Source organism: Pogona vitticeps, chromosome 1, assembly GCF_051106095.1.
Source record: "Pogona vitticeps strain Pit_001003342236 chromosome 1, PviZW2.1, whole genome shotgun sequence".
Classification (NCBI taxonomy): Eukaryota; Metazoa; Chordata; class Lepidosauria; order Squamata; family Agamidae; genus Pogona; species Pogona vitticeps.
The window spans coordinates 69,994,516-70,011,105 of NC_135783.1; the positions used below are offsets into that span (position 1 = coordinate 69,994,516).

At 39.2% G+C, this 16,590-nt stretch overlaps 1 protein-coding gene and 1 long non-coding RNA gene across 6 annotated transcripts in view; one reads left to right on the plus strand and one right to left on the minus strand.

The window, feature by feature from the left end:
- The window catches only part of SNX9 (sorting nexin 9), a 78,410-nt gene that overhangs the window by 14,906 nt on the left and 46,914 nt on the right, over nt 1-16,590 (minus strand). For all 5 annotated transcript variants that reach the window (XM_020809627.3, XM_078383223.1, XM_020809644.3 and 2 more), the window contains 6 exons: nt 15,199-15,329; nt 14,120-14,223; nt 7,214-7,317; nt 5,841-5,918; nt 3,830-3,906; nt 2,787-2,876 (listed from right to left, as the gene is read on the minus strand). In XM_020809627.3, coding sequence (XP_020665286.3) covers nt 2,787-2,876; nt 3,830-3,906; nt 5,841-5,918; nt 7,214-7,317; nt 14,120-14,223; nt 15,199-15,329 — 584 coding nt within the window. The remainder of the gene's footprint in view (nt 1-2,786; nt 2,877-3,829; nt 3,907-5,840; nt 5,919-7,213; nt 7,318-14,119; nt 14,224-15,198; nt 15,330-16,590) is intronic.
- Nucleotides 12,760-13,162, plus strand: LOC144585921 (uncharacterized). Its single transcript, XR_013540548.1, has 2 exons — nt 12,760-12,880; nt 12,959-13,162. It is a non-coding gene; the product is annotated as an uncharacterized LOC144585921 (long non-coding RNA).

The window sequence follows — 16,590 nt, forward strand, 5'->3', positions numbered from 1 at the left end:
GAAGAAGAGATCAATGAACAAGAGATTGCTGAAGTTATAAATAAATTAAAAAATGGTAAAACACCAGGTCCTGACGGATTGGGTCCAGAATATTATAAACACTTTAGCACCATTTTGATACCTAAGCTAAAAATGATTTATAATAAGATAATGGAAGGAGAGACAATACCAGCTTCATGGAAACATTCATTAACGATTCTCATTCTAAAACCCAATAAGGATCAAACAGATCCAGGATCCTATAGACCTATATCTTTAATAAACCAAGATGCTAAGATTTTTACCGCTATATTGGCAAATAGATTAAATAGATTTATAGCAAATTATATTAAAGAAGACCAATGTGGTTTCATTAAGGGTAGACAAATGGACAATTTAACTAGACGAGTATTAAATATTATACATGAAATAGAAAAAGAAAAAATAAAAGCAATGATTTTATCATTGGATATATTTAAAGCCTTTGATTGTGTTGAATGGTCAACACTAAAACTTCTTATAAGAGGTTGGGGATTTGGTAAAAAGTTTAGAGGTGTTATAGATCAATTATACTTAGATAATACTTCAGAAATAATAGTTAACGATGGTATAACGGAAAAGATCTTTCTAGGCCGAGGTACTAGACAAGGCTGCCCACTTTCACCAATATTGTTTTGCATGATTATAGAATTATTAGCTAACGCAATAAGAAATGATAAATTAATTAAAGGAACAGGTAAAAATGAAATGATTAAAATTAATTTGTTTGCTGATGATTCCTTACTGACTATTAAAAATCCATTAGAGAGTATGGAAAACATTAAAAACCATTTAGAAAAATTTGGGGAAATAACAGGTTTAAGGATTAATTGGCAAAAATCACAAATGATGATGTTTAACTATAATATACAGGAGCAAGACATGTTTGTGAATAAATATAGCGTTAAAATGTGTAATCTTATCAAATATTTAGGTATAAACATAATTAGAACAACTCAAAAATTAAAAGAGAAAAATTTTAATAAATTAAAAAATGAAATTAAAGATAAATTGCAAGAGTACGCCAAATTGAAACTATCATGGTTTGGGAGAATCGCTTTAATTAAGATGAAAATATTACCGAAGATCACTTTTTTATTTAGGATGCTCCCAATACGATTAGAAGAAGAGGATTTTAAATATTGGCAGGGATTAATTAATGGATTTTGTAATCAAGGCAAAAAATCTAGAATAAATAAAAGATATTGGTATAAGGCTCAAAAAAAAGGAGGTTTAGGTATGCCCAATGTTAAAAATTATTATATAGCAAATCAATTAAGAGTTATTGGAGATATTATATTCAATAAAGAAAAATTAATTTGGTGGGAGATGGAATCTTCAGAAATAAATGGAAATGCTGAAGGATACTTGTTTAATATACTAAAGAGAAGTTCAATAAATCAGATTAAAAACCCCTTTTTAAGAAACCTGTTAAATATTTGGAATAAATATAAAGAGAAGTTTTGTCCCTTAACTTCACCATTAAAACTAGTGACTGAGACAGAAAACTTTCCTATAAATTTAAAGGATTTAGTAGAATTATTTAAGAATAAAAGGGTTGCAAGATTGAAGGACTGGATGGGTAACATGAGATCGAAGGAGTTGATTATGTCTAAACTGCAATCTAATAAACTATCATGGTATAATCTTATTCAGTTAGACACCTGGACAAAGGATTGGTTGAAAACTAATGGTAAATGTAGAGAACTTACTAAGTACGAACAATTTCTGTCATCACATGAAGATATGCAAGATACAATTTTGAAAGGAATAGTAAGTAAAATATATAATATAATTTTGGAACAAGAGGAAAAAGAATGGGGAATAGAAGGTTTAAAATTAATTTGGGAAAACGATTTAAAAACAGATATTAAAATAGAGGATTGGACAAAAATGTGGAGGATGAGAGTGTTAAGATTAATGTCAACAAGAATAAAGGAAAATTTTTTTAAAATCTGTCTAAGGTGGTATTTGACTCCTGTAAAATTGAATATATTAAATCCAACATACTCCAAAGCATGTTGGAAATGTGATGAGGAAATTGGTACGTATTTTCATATGTGGTGGGAATGTAAAGTGGTTAAGAAATTTTGGGAATTGATTTTTAAGGAAATGTGTGATATATTTGGTAAAGATATTGATTTTAATGCCAAAATTGCTTTATTGTCAATTTTTGATAATACAGATCTGGACCATCACTCGAAAGAATTAATCACTAATTTTATGACAGGTGCTAGAATATTAATAGCTAGATTTTGGAAAGACAAGAAGGATATTAAAATTGAAGACTGGTATTGTGAAGTATGGGACATTGCATTAAATGATAAATTGACTATGGAACTTAAAATAAAAAGAGGGGAAATAAGATGTAACAATTTCTATGATATTTGGGGTAAATTTGTGGAATTTGTGTTGGTGAAAGGAAGGGGGAAAGCCTCTAAAGAATACTCAATACAATTTTGGAGAGGTAATCTGTAAGAAAAAAATTATTATAGTAAATAGAGTCCCGTGGGTATGGGGTGCACATTAGAATTTAGTTTATAATAAGCACTATTACTTGTATTTTTTTGTATTTTTGTTATGTATGTGTTCTTTTGTGTATTTTTTTGTATAAAATAAAAATTATTTAAAAAAAAAAAAATAAGATAAAATCCGTGAGAGAGCCAGATATTAAGTTTGAAAATCTGTAGCACTTTACATTAGCAGTAAAATAATCAGTATCTATCTCTTTAAAAGTTGTAGTGAAAAAAAAAGTTCTGTTATCTCACCTTATGAGCACCTATAATATCTGGGAAGCAACCAAGAAATCCTTTATATTCATGATTGGTTTCCATCAGATAATGGAGATCCTTCTTTGGCTGATAAAGAAACAATATTCAGTAATAAATTTACAATAACATTTTGTATGAGCTCCACAATGAAACTGAATACCATAAGAAATTTACATTGGAGTGGGGAAGGATATCTTAAACATTCTAAGCATTTAAAAAATAATATCTGCATAGGAAACTGATACTTGAAGAGATTGGTATTTCTTTAAAAGGAAATTTTTTCAATTGCAAATGCAAGGATTTCAGAGTTCTTGAGAAGCTGTTATGGAAGAGACTCACAAAGAATGCATTTCAGCTAAATAATCTAGCCCATTTTATATTTTACAATGTTGTACAAAGTAAAATACGAATGGCGCTTTATTAAGTGCATGTCCTCATTTAATGTAGCAATGCACTCTGATTGCTGCCCTTTCAAAAGGTGCACATGCAGTGCACAAATCAATTGTTATAGCATGGAAGGGAAGGACTGAACTTAGTCTCTACTCCCTGCATTTAACAGGCAATAGCCAGTACCCTGTTGAATAGAACTGCATATGCAACTGGAGTGACACTGCTAGCCATAGCAAATTGCTGCCAATTAAAGATTTCGTTTTTCAATCTTAGGTGTGCATAGTTTTGTACCATGGAGCATGAATTGTGTTCTCCCCAAAATTGAAAAAGGAACTCTCAAATAGGCAGTAATCTGTCAGGGCCAGTGACATCATTCCCATTGCACAGGCAGCAATAACACAACAGGCTATTGGCCTGTATATGAACAGAAGCAACAGTTAGATTCAGGAAGGGAATCATACATATGGCTCCTAGCTGTGCACAAAGATAATTTTTCATCCACCAAGACACACAAATGTAGCAGTGTTTAGATGGATTAGAAAAGTATATTTTGAATATCAGGCAATGGCAAATTGGCTACTTCATAATCACTGGAAGTTTTAGATGGCATCATAAACATTTTCCTCATTCTAATACTATATCATACTCACCTGTTCTGCCACAAGACTAGCAATTTCTTCATATGTTTTTCCTGCTTCTGTTATTGCTTCATTAAGGTCAGACTCTCCTAAATATGAAGGTTTTCAATTAAGTTTGAATTCATAATTAAAACAAAAATTCTATCTGTGCTGCTTTAAAATAGTTTTTGTTGGCATTCATAGTAACACTAGTGACAAAACTGTGTATGAATAATATTTATAAAGCTAAGCCAATGCTCAATATAAACTCTTATTTAAGAGTTTTTAAAAATGCAAAGATATAGGATAGCCCAGTCAGTGAAGGAAACTATTTCTCTCTAACCATTTCTGTCTTATGATTTTGATCTTAGCATAATTTTGACCAGATCTATGATGAAGCATTAGCTCTTTTATAGTTTCGGTTTCTTTTCCTAGTTTTGCCCCTAATGCTGATGGGGGTGGTGGTGGCACTTATAAGAAGACGGGAAGTGAACACAACAGTTCTTGGGGGAAAGAACAAGCTACAACTTTACTGGTTACGGTAGCAGCATCCCTGGCATGACACTGGAATTGGATCCAGATCATTGGGAGATCTAAGTGTCAATTCATGCTACCAACACCATCCCAGCATTCAGCTGAAATTAATCCTGAAATGATACATTGGTGGGGGCCACATGGTCATAAATCATCAGAGGGTGAGGCCAGATCTTCAGGGATCTCTACAAACACTGTGGGGAGAGGCAAGTCCAGTGTCCACTCCAGGGATGATGGTAAGTCTTTGGACCAAAGTCCCGGGTCCGAGTCTTTGGTACCAAGGCTTGAGTCAAGTCCCAAGTCTTTGGTACCAAATCCCAAATCCCAGACTTCGAGTCTGAGTCCCAAGTCTTGGATGGAGACTGGGAGGGGACATGTGTATGAGCATAAGCAGTGGGCCTGGCTCCAACCCACCCCCGTCCCAGCGTCTACCTATTCCTGCAACCACTGCACACTGCTGTCCTCAAAAGAAAGCAGTAGGCTCGACTTTCCTTCCAGGAGCAAGGCCTGCAGCTTCTGGGCATGCTGAGAAGTGTAAGCATGTCCAGAAGCAGCAGGCCTGGCGCCAGGAAGGGAAACCAAGCCTGCTGCTTGCTCCTGAGGACAGTGGTGTGTGGCTGTGACAGCGGCAGCAGGAGCAGGAGGAAGTAGGTAGGCGCTAGGGGACAGTGGGGAAAACTGACAAGCAACCTGGAAAAATGGTTCTGACTTGCAAGTCAAGTGTGAGTCACTGGGGAAAAACCCCAAGTCGAGTCCAAGTCAGGTCGCTGGTGCGGCTCACGTGTGACTCAACACTGAGTCTCAAGTTGCAAGTCCCCATCCCTGGTCCACTCCATCCCTGTGTCCCAGCCAGTAACTCGTAAACCTCCCCACAGAAGTTATAGTGAGATTGGGAGAATTCAACAATATGTGATACAAGAACAACAGAATGCAACTTGCATGCAAAATACAGAATCATCATGCAGGGAGGAGAAGAGAGAAAGTGGCCTGAGTGAAGAGATTTCATTTCTTCACTCCTAACGCTACTGTGCCAGAGAGATTCCGTAATAAGCCCTTCACATAATGAGGAGCTCACACCATGCTTATATTTTCATGGTAACTGTGTACAAAGCCAGTAATTTCTTAAAAATGGAGCAGGCAGATCAGAATGAAGCTGGCTCCATTCCGGTCCACCTGCACCCAGTCTCTGCCCTCAGCCACAGTCAGTGAGAGGCACAGGGGCAGCCATGACAGCAGTGCCTCTGTGAGTTCCCTGAACTGTGCCAGAATGCTAATGTGAATACTGTAATATGAATAGAAGTCAGGAGCTGACTGCGAGACCAGTCACCGTGGTCCTGATGCACCACACACAACTTGGGGAACGAGATGTCTAGGTCCTGCATTTATGCTTTTTCAGTTTTTAAAATCAAAACATACACCAGGTCAGAAGATAATTTAGCCAACTCCCACGCATAATATGTATTCTGAGGCTACCCAAATTAGAGGTCCAAATTTTAAAAATAGGTGTTACCTTGATAACCACTGGTACTGAAAACCAGTGCTAAACCTTGTAAAGCTTTTCCTATTTTCTGATATTCCTTGGGTAATGCTGCAAGAAAAATGATTTGATCTTAAAAGCATAGTCAAGTATCACCAGCAAAAGATGGTTACAAAATAATAGGTCCTTTTCTCTGACAAGTTCTTTAAAATGTTGCTTTTCAAGGTACTCCCCTGCTTAGCCTGAGGCTTGCTATCACAGTATCCTCTGTGATACTGACACTTAAGGCAGACCAGAGGTTATTTATAGACTCTTTGTCCAATGTTGGATAAGCTGCTAGGATTTCTAAGAAGCCACTGCAAGACTTGAATTGTGCAGCCAGTTACTTAGGGGAAACGAAGCAGCCTCTTCGTTCTGAAGTTCAAAGACTTTAGGATTGAAATAAACAGCACTATAGAGTATCCTCAGGGACGTGGTGGTGCTGCGGGTTAAACCGCAGAAGCCTCTGGGCTGCAAGGTCAGAAGACCAGCAGTCGTAAGATCGAATCCATGTGACGGAGTGAGCTCCTGTCACCTGTCCCAGCTCCTGCCAACCTAGCAGTTCGAAAGCATGTAAAAATGCAAGTAGATAAGTAGGTACCACCATGGTGGGAAGGTAACGGTATTCCGTATCTAGTCGTGCTGGCCACGTGACCACAGAAACTGTCTTTGGACAAATGCTGGCTCTCTGGTTTGGAAATGGGGATGAGAACTGTGCCCTAGAGTTGGATACGAGTGGACTAATTGTCAAGGGGAACCTTTACCTTTACCTTTACTTATAGTGTATCCTGGTGCAGGTAAGTGTTAATAAAGACAATCATTATATATACACATCAACAGTTGCCCATTTATCAAAGCAGAGGATTATTCTTGGTATTTTCTCTTTAAAATACTGCATCTGGAAATTCAACTGACCATATACTTTCTAAACAAACTAAGTGATTTTTAATTAGGTAATTCAGAAGAGTTGTTCAGGAAGCATGGATGCAAATCATTACACACAGTGTGAATGTGAACAATAGTTGGTTTGTTTTTCAGATCTATACTCTGAATACATTTAGCAACTTAAGCATAACCTCGATGAAAAAGTAAGACTATCCTATGCTATTTTATTTCACACAAGTTGGTGTATTCGCCAAGTAAATGAGACCTAAATAGTATCTCTGAAAAACAGATCCAATTGTATTTGGTGATTTCATATTTTATTTACTAGATGTACTTTTAAAGTATTCTGCTAGTACGTAATCATGAAGAAAAGATGCTTATTTTACAAATATAATCAACAGGGCAAGAAATCATTTTATCTTCTTGTGTGTGTACGTACGTACTTGTATACATACAATATATATAAGACACACAGTACTTACGTCCTGTACAACGTTTCCAGTGTTCATGGCCCACTGTCAACAATTCCTTAACACCATCATCCATGGCTTTGGTGAACCTGCCAACTGCATCACATTTCTGTTCGCTGTGTAATAAGGACAATCAAGTAAGGCACTTTATTTGCCTTTGTTTGTTTGTTTGTTTGACTTATATATTGCCCATCTAGAACATGTCTTCTCTGGGCGGTTCACACAAAAAATAAAAATACAGATATAATGAAAACATACATATATTAAAAGATGGAGCCCAATTTTACTATAAAAGTCCGAGATGGGGAAAAAGGAAAAAACCAAAACAAAACAAGTGATGACTGCTGGGAAGGCCTGCCTGTACAGCCAGGTCTTTAGTTTGCTCTTGAAGGCTCTCAGAGAGAGGTCATGAACATTTTTTTAAAAGAAAAACTTAAACCTAGAGTGGGGCTTCTTTGCAAATTGCCTAAGCAAGGCAATGAACAGAACTTCCCTTTCATACAGTTCACTGCTTGTTTTCCAAAGTTCAAATGTACAGTGTTCCCTAGATGTATAACATGGAATTTTAAAAAAGCTAAGGCCAAATAATGATTTAACACTCACAACGACAATCCAAAGAATTTCCCAATCACAACTTTGGGATAGAAACATCCAAATGTTTATTTTTTCTAGGTTCATTATGAAACCATAAAAATAAAACCAGCCCATATACATATTAATACATTTTGCTCCTTATTTACTGAAAATATTTTAATGAAATTATTCTTCATAATGCATAGAAACTCTAAAAAGGCTTTCAAATAAGAGCTAAAATTTTCAACATTTTGGATCACTTTATATTATTAACCCATTAGATATAAATACAGATGTTTCATTACTGGCAACAGAAAATAAAGTTACCAAAACAAAAGAGTTTCTGATTTTGCTCAGAGAAATATGGAGCGTGATGAACTATTGAATATACTTGGGCGAGTGTAACCGCAATGTTACTCTTCTCTTCATGGATAGCCACGGTGATGCAATGGCTAGAACACTGTACTGGGCTTTGGAAATCAAATTCTAACTTGCAGAGAGCTGCAAAACTCACTGATTACTTCCTCAGTGAGACCTACCTTATAGAATTGTCGTAAAGGTAAGTTAGGAAGGAGAAGAGCTATGTAGACATCCCACTGAACTTACGGGAGTAAATATGGGATACAAATTTAGTAACTAGTTAGCAAAAATATTAGGAGTGATGTGCATGTGTTGGGAAATGGTTCTGCAGCAGCAGAAAAGAGAGTTTATTACTGTATGTAGCTATATCTATAAGTCTATGTACTCTCCATATATCTATAGGCAACAGGAAGAAGCATATTTCCTCATTTCCTACTGCATTGTAATAGGATAGGTTTTGCTGTATAAGCTGTTTGATAGGCTGAAACTGCTGAAAGTAGGCGTTCTTATAGGCAATAAATCACTCTGACAGTGGCTGGAGAGAGCTGAGCTGATAAAGCTGAGGGAGAAACCGAAAGAGAAAATAGAAGAACACTGCAGAAAGAAGCTGTGAGGCAGTTCAGTTTTCTCCCCAGCTAAGAGAAAGAACAGTCTCTCCCCAGCAAACTGAAAGAGCTAAACAAAGCGAAGTCTTCTGTCTTTGGGAGTCATTTATTTTTCAGCACACACTTCTTCGAGCCGGCCTCGCAATAAGTGGTGCTCCCGTGTGATCGAACATAAGAAAAGGGCCATCAATCTTCAGTTACGACCACAGAACGACGGTACTTGTGTTCTGCCCTATCACCTCGCTCTGCACGAGCTCGGCGCGCTAATCATCCTTTTAAAGGATCCCAAAGGGTGAGTAGGTTGGTCAAATTCAGATACATACAATGGGCTCAGGATTATCCCAAGACCAAAAGGCTTTCGTAGATGAACTGTTCTTTCTAATTACAAGCCATGGCCACCCAGCCACAAAGAAAGAGCTGGAAGACTTAGTTTTGGCCATATATTCATGTTGTCCATGGGTCCCTGAGAGTGGCACCCTTGACTTAGAACAATGGATGAAGATTGGGAGCACATTTCAAAACGACCCAAAAATTACTTCACGCATTCTTTTTAGTTGGTGCAAAGTGAGGGCTTCTCTTAAGTATCTTTCCCCAAGGAACATCCTTTTCAATCAACAAATGGAATGTGGGGCCATGTCCATGTACCCTCCTTTGCCACAGATACTACCTCCAGCACCTAGTGCATCCCTATTGCCTTCTGCACCTCCATTGCCTTCTCAGTATGATTCCTACCACAGTAGGAAGAAGCCTCCTGATAGACTGGACAATGATGACTTTAGCACTCCTGACTTATTTCTACAAAATGACCACAATGCACCTTTAAGAACAACCCCTGTGGTAACCCCGATTGCAGCTTCTCTGTCCGCTGCGCTAATTGACTCTGGGGATACAGCACACCCAATGATTTCTGCATTTCCCATCATCCGGGGGACCCCTGCTGTTGCTGCAATTCCTGCTGCGGGCGGGAATGCTGCGATCCCTGGTGCAGCCGCGGTCCCGGACCGATATGAACCCATCCCAATGAAACTGATCAAGGACTTGTTGCAGGCTGTTAAAGAATATGGCCCTCATGCACCCTACACCAAAGCCTTACTGGAAAATTTGTCAGAACAGAAGCTGACACCTAATGATTGGAAACTGGTTGTTCGTTCCTTATTGCCTCCAGCTCAGTCACTGTTAATTTTGGATGAAATGCGACACTTGGCAACGGAGCAAGCTGAACAAAATGCCCAGTCAAACCAAGCAGTCATAAACAGGGTTACCAGGGATCAACTTATTGGTGATGGGCAGTTTCAAACAACAGCCCAACAACTTGGCCTTTCAGACCTTGCCATTGAACAGCTTGCCAAAATTATGAAAAAAGCATGGGCCAAGTTGCCAGTGTCTACTGAGGGGCCATCACCTGGGTTTACAACCATTCGACAAGGCCCTACAGAATCATTCTCTGACTTTGTTAGTCGCCTGATTACAGCAATAGAAAGGCAAATTGATAACCATAAGGCACGTTCTATGCTTCAAAAACAGCTGGTCTTTGAAAATGCTAATGATGACTGCAGAAAGGCACTGACTCCCATTTATAGCAATCCAGAAACTACTATTCAGGATATGTTAAGAGTCTGTCAAAATGTGGGCTCTATTTCTTATAAGGCAGCTATGTATGCTACAGCACAACAAGCATCTATACCAAAACTTCCTGAACTGAAGATTCCATCTACTCTGACCTTAGTCCAATTACAAAGCCTACTAGGAAATATTAATTGGGCTAGACCTTTCCTGGCTCTCACCACAAAAGAACTTTTTCCATTATTCGACGCTCTCTCTGGTCACACATCGCCGGCGGATGTCATTCCTATCACGGAGCCAATGAAGCAAGCGTTTCAACTTGTTTCTCACCGCCTTAAACTTCAAGCCGTTGATCGACTACCTCCAGACTCTTCTCGTCTTTCATGTGCTATTTTATCTACTCCTTCACTCCCTGCAGCCATCCTGTATGCTCCTGTCATGTCTGAAAGGATTGCCATAATTGAATGGTTGCATCTTCCTCACACACCTTCTCGCAAACTCTATCCATTTGTCACAGCTGTGGCAGACCTGTTTTCTAAGGCCCGTTCTCGTTGTGTTCAGTTGATTGGTTCTGATATTGACTGTGTTTATTTTCCTTTCAGGCAAGGGGATGCTGAACGTCTTCTACAAAATTCAGTTGATTTCCAAATTGCATGCGCCGACTTTCTCGGCAAAGTCATTCCTAATCCTCCAAAGGACAAACGTATAACTTTGCTGTCTCTTATTCCCTATACTTTAACTACTTGCTTTGCAGATCATCCATTGCCTACAGCGACTACCGTGTTCACGGATGGCTCACCAAGCAAGGGCGTTGTCACCTGGCAGGACGAAAGTGGTAACTGGGTTCCTCAATTTACATCTTCTCATACTTCTGCACAACGGTCGGAACTTGCTGCTGTTATTCTTGCCTTTCAAATATTTGCTCACCAGGACTTTAACCTAATTGTGGACACTCAGTACGTATTTCGACTACTGTTGCATTTGCCTTTCTCCTATCTTGCTCCCTCGATGGACAAGGAACTGTATGACTTGTTTTCCACTTTGCAGTCTCTGCTTCAGTCACGCATCAATCCGTGTTTTGTTTTTCACATTCGCTCCCATTCTAATTTGCCTGGGTTCCTTGTCCAGGGAAATGCGGTGGCGGATTCATTTTTACATGACATCCCTGAGACCTTTCACCTTTTTGATGATCCTATTTCTTCGCATGGGATGTTTCATCAATCTGCTAAGACTCTTCATAAACAGTTTAATATTCCCATGGCTCAAGCTCGGGACATTGTCTCAGCCTGTTCATCCTGTACTACCTCTCCTTTGAATCTGCCTTTTGATGCTGTTAACCCCCGTGGAGAACATTCTAATGAGATTTGGCAAATGGACGTAACTCATACTCCATTGTTGTCCCCGTTCTCTAAGCTTCATCTCACTGTTGACACTTATTCAGGTTTTATTTGGGCGACACCAATGAAAGGAGAAACTACTAGACACGTCATCCAGCATTGTGTTCGCACATTTGCTGTCATGGGCCGACCAGACTTGATCAAAACTGACAATGGGCCGGCTTATGTTTCAGATGCCTTTTCTCAATTTTGTAAACGATGGGGAATTAGGCTTAAACATGGGATTCCTTTCAACTCTACAGGTCAAGCAATTGTAGAGCGTGCTCATTTAACCTTTAAATCCCTTCTTCAGAAACAGACCTCTGGGAAGAATGTTCCTGTAGTTGACATCCCTATAGCTGTTGCTCATGTATTGTACACATTAAACTTTTTGCTGTTTCCTCACAATAGGAACCACACTCCTGTTGAGCTTCATTTTAGGTCCCAGGAGCAGCTGCCGCGACCCTTGGTGTCATATCGTCAGCCACCGGACCCTACCTGGAAGGGCCCGGCCGAGCTGATCACCTGGGGACGTGGATATGCGGCGATTGCTTTGGACAAAGGAGCTGTGTGGATTCCTGCACGATGTGTTCGACCATGGCGCACTGTGCTTCCAAAGGACATTGTGGACTCATAATGTGCTTAGTGTTATTATTGATCTTTTCCTGCGGTCAGAGTATTTCTTTAGGACCATGGCAGGACAATTATTATTTTAAAGAGATAAGTATGGTGTCTGAAATTCTGAAGTAGCGCTACCTGGAATTATCGCAGTTTACTAAAGTTATCTAATTTCACTGAAGCCATGTTTAATGATAACATCGTGCTTTAAAGCTTCTAAATTCAGAGCTCAGCGAACTATGTTCAGTTGCGTTGCAGAATCGCCAAGCTTTAGATGTCATGTTAGCGGGCCTGGTTGCGTACCCTTGTTATGTATATTATTATAATTGTAATTTTAGTTATTTAATGTTGCGTTATTCAATGTTTGCCTGCTCTTGTATCTACACTGCTATCCTGCTGTCGTTGAACCATCCCATCAGATTCTCTTAGCTATAAGCGATTGTATCAGGCTAGATGACTATAATCCTTTGCTTAAATAAACAACGGAGGGAATGTTGGGAAATGGTTCTGCAGCAGCAGAAAAGAGAGTTTATTACTGTATGTAGCTATATCTATAAGTCTATGTACTCTCCATATATCTATAGGCAACAGGAAGAAGCATATTTCCTCATTTCCTACTGCATTGTAATAGGATAGGTTTTGCTGTATAAGCTGTTTGATAGGCTGAAACTGCTGAAAGTAGGCGTTCTTATAGGCAATAAATCACTCTGACAGTGGCTGGAGAGAGCTGAGCTGATAAAGCTGAGGGAGAAACCGAAAGAGAAAATAGAAGAACACTGCAGAAAGAAGCTGTGAGGCAGTTCAGTTTTCTCCCCAGCTAAGAGAAAGAACAGTCTCTCCCCAGCAAACTGAAAGAGCTAAACAAAGCGAAGTCTTCTGTCTTTGGGAGTCATTTATTTTTCAGCACACACTTCTTCGAGCCGGCCTCGCAATATGCATGTACTACTTTTACCACCTACTTCCTTCTTTTGTGGGAGTTTGTTATTTTTATGCTTAAACAGAACATCAGTAAGACAGGGTTTGAAAGTGGTTCACAGATAAGAGAGAATTCAATGTCAGGGTCAATGTAATGCTTGACCACAGATTAAGACCTGTATGAGAAGACTAGGCAGACTCCATGACCAGTATTCCAATGAGCGTCTATTGAGCAGAAAGTCCTACCAACACAGTGAAGCAGGATCATACCACTTGCACGATCATTACTGTTGTGCATGTGGAGGGCAGGTTTTCTTCACTGCTTGTGCAATGACAAAATTTCTTGAAATACTGCAATCTAACTTTACTATACTGGCAGAGCCTTCCACTTAGGAGAAGCTCAACAGAATACTGGCCATGGTACCAGAAAGGAACTGGGAACAAGAAAGAGTGCTAATTTGCAGACTGTTGCTAAGTTGCACACTCCTAATGCAATCCTTAATCAGCACTGAAATTAGGGATGAGAATGTACGCAATACAAAGTAGGAGATGATACCACAGTGCAGTCCTGCTCTCTCGGTCAATGGTGAAGAAAATATTATCATTACACATTCAGTGGCCCAAGGAAATTGTTTTTAATGTGATTCAGATTAGTGCAAACACAGATCATTAGTAGTATCTTATTTGAACTAATCCTTAGTGTTTCAACATTTGGGAGTTTTTCAGAATCTTATTTAAAATCCATGAAACGCAAATACATTTCACTAAGTACTATAGGAGGTTTTGGATACTAGTGAAGATCATGGAAGAAAAAAGATTTATATTAAGTAATATATAAAAATATTTGTCTTTTCATAATGCAACATTTTTGTAATATATAACTGAAGAGGAATAATTCAACACCTTACATTTCTATCATATCCAAATCAGGAGCTTCTGGTTCCATAGTAGAAAAGACCATAACACCCACAATCTCATCTTTTTCTGCCTTCCTTTTGCCTGTTTTCCATTCCTAAGGATAACAGTATAAAAGAACAACAGGAGAGAAACACCTCTTAAGCAGTGATATCTTGCAGAGCCATATCCTATGCTTCTGTCTACTGCAGTGAACAATTTTACACAGGGTAGTGGATGAGGAAAGCAGCTCCCAGACCTTAGTTCACAACTGATGTGCAGACCGATAACCAAGCATGATTGGAATCATGATGAGAGTCAGGTGATATATCATTTCAAACATGGAATAGTTTTTAGCTTATAAATCAAGCAGAAAGCTTCTTACTGCATTCATATTAACTGCTTTTGAAACAAGGAAGCTTTTGCAATTATGAAGTTTAAGGGGGTATCTGAAAGACAGGAATGTCAAAAGCTCTGCAAAGAGTTCCAAAATGCACTTGAAAGGGTTATTTGTGTTATGACTTAGTTAAGAGTATATGCTTCATATTCAGACATAAATATATAATATATCTGGCTTCTTACTATTCATCTGCACTATAGACCAACAAAGTTGTAAACTTCTGGCATTTTTACCAAATCAGGGATTGGAAGAGAATTAGAATCCATAGCAAATTCCTTCAGTAACAGTGCACATTCCTTTCTATGGGACAATGCTCTCAAGGTAAATGAAACAAACAATGTTGATTATATGTTAACTGTGATCCAAAAGCTTACTTCGGGAGGGACAACTCATGCTCCTCCAATTGTCGCTGGAATTCAAGTCCCAGTAGCCCTAGTGAGACCTGCTGCTGCTGAGGGCTAGATGGAGTTGCATCCAGCAGTATTTTGAGGGCTCTAAATAGTCCTGTTGTAGCAAACAAATCATGACAAGCCAGAAGTAATTAGCATTACCGAAAAGAATGGATGATGGGTTTATATATAATGATTGTGTGTAGAAAATATTCTAAAATTTCCTACTAAGGAGGAAGGTTGGCCCATCTATCCATGCCATTCTTGCTATCCCTGCTCCAAAGTACTTCTTAAAATCTGTTACCTTTTCATCACGAAAGCTAAGGAACTGCTGAAAAACTTCACTTTCTGAAATAACTGGATGACGACACATCCGGGTCATCCAAGCTTGTAGCCTCTCCATCCGCATTTTGATGAACTCCTCCTCAAAACGCCCTGTAGGCCAAAGAGTGACAGGCACTGACATTCATGCTGTCCTAGTAGGACAAGCCAGTTTGAGATGAATGTTTGTAAAGCCTTGAATAATTTGAACAGCTTGGCAAAGTGTACATTTTGCACAAATAACTACATTCTAACTTGATTGGTTCTGCTCAAGTTGTGGAAACTCAGTTAAAACATGCGAAGCGACTTATGATAACAAACACCTTTGTTTAGTAAACCTAAGATGAACTTCAATATAGGAAATATCTACCTGTCTTAAAAACATTTAGCTTCCCTTTAAAAACAGTGATTCATTGGGGGACAGTTTGTTGTTGTTGTTTCATCTTTAAGCTGTGCCTGACTCTTCGTGACCCCATGGACCGGAGCATGCCAGGCCCTCCTGTGTTCCACTGCTTCCCGGAGTTTGGCCAAACATATTGTTTTAGTAGGTATAAAAACTTCATAAATATATACCATCTTTTTCATTCCATAAAACGCACTCCCCCCCCAAAAAAAGTGGGGGAAAAGTCTGTGCGACTTATGGAGCGAAGCTGGCAATTTCGCCCCCACTGGCCCCATGGGGGGTGGGGGTGAGCCTCCCAAGGGTCCGAGTCTGCCTTCCAGGACTGTTGTGAAGCTCCCCCACGGGGCCAGCGGGGGCAAAATTGCAACCTTCCAGGACCTTTCTGAGCCTTTCCAAGCCTCAGAAAAGGTCACGATTTTGCCCCCGCTGGCCTTGTGGGGTGGGGTGGGGGGAGCTTCCCAAGGGTCTGAATGAGCCTCCAAAGGGTCCTAGGGTGTGTTCCATAAGACGGACCTCTCCATAAGGCTCACCAAATTTTTAGGAGAACACAGATTATTTTTTCCTGTTTTCTTCTCCTAAAAATTTGGTGCGTCTTATGGAGAGGTGTGTCTTATGGAGCAAAAAATACGGTACATTTATAGGGGGGAAAGATTGTGTGCATAAAGTCCACTGCAACTTGTGTTCCATTTGGTGAAGTTTGCAGTCCCAGACATCACTGGCCTTTGAACAGCAATAGTGCTGATGGGAGAATACATTCAACTCTCCAGCCAGAGGTATGCCAAGAATTCTTTCTTTTCCAGCTGTGCAATCCTTGATAAGATGCCCGAGTGTGATAATGACCAGTAAACAGAAAGCCAGTTCATGCAAGGCAGACATTGGCAGTAGGAAGTTTCTCTATCAAGTTTCAGGTATATAGTGTCCCAAACCCTCCTATAATTCTAGAAGTATTAGCCAAATACTGGACTAGGATCT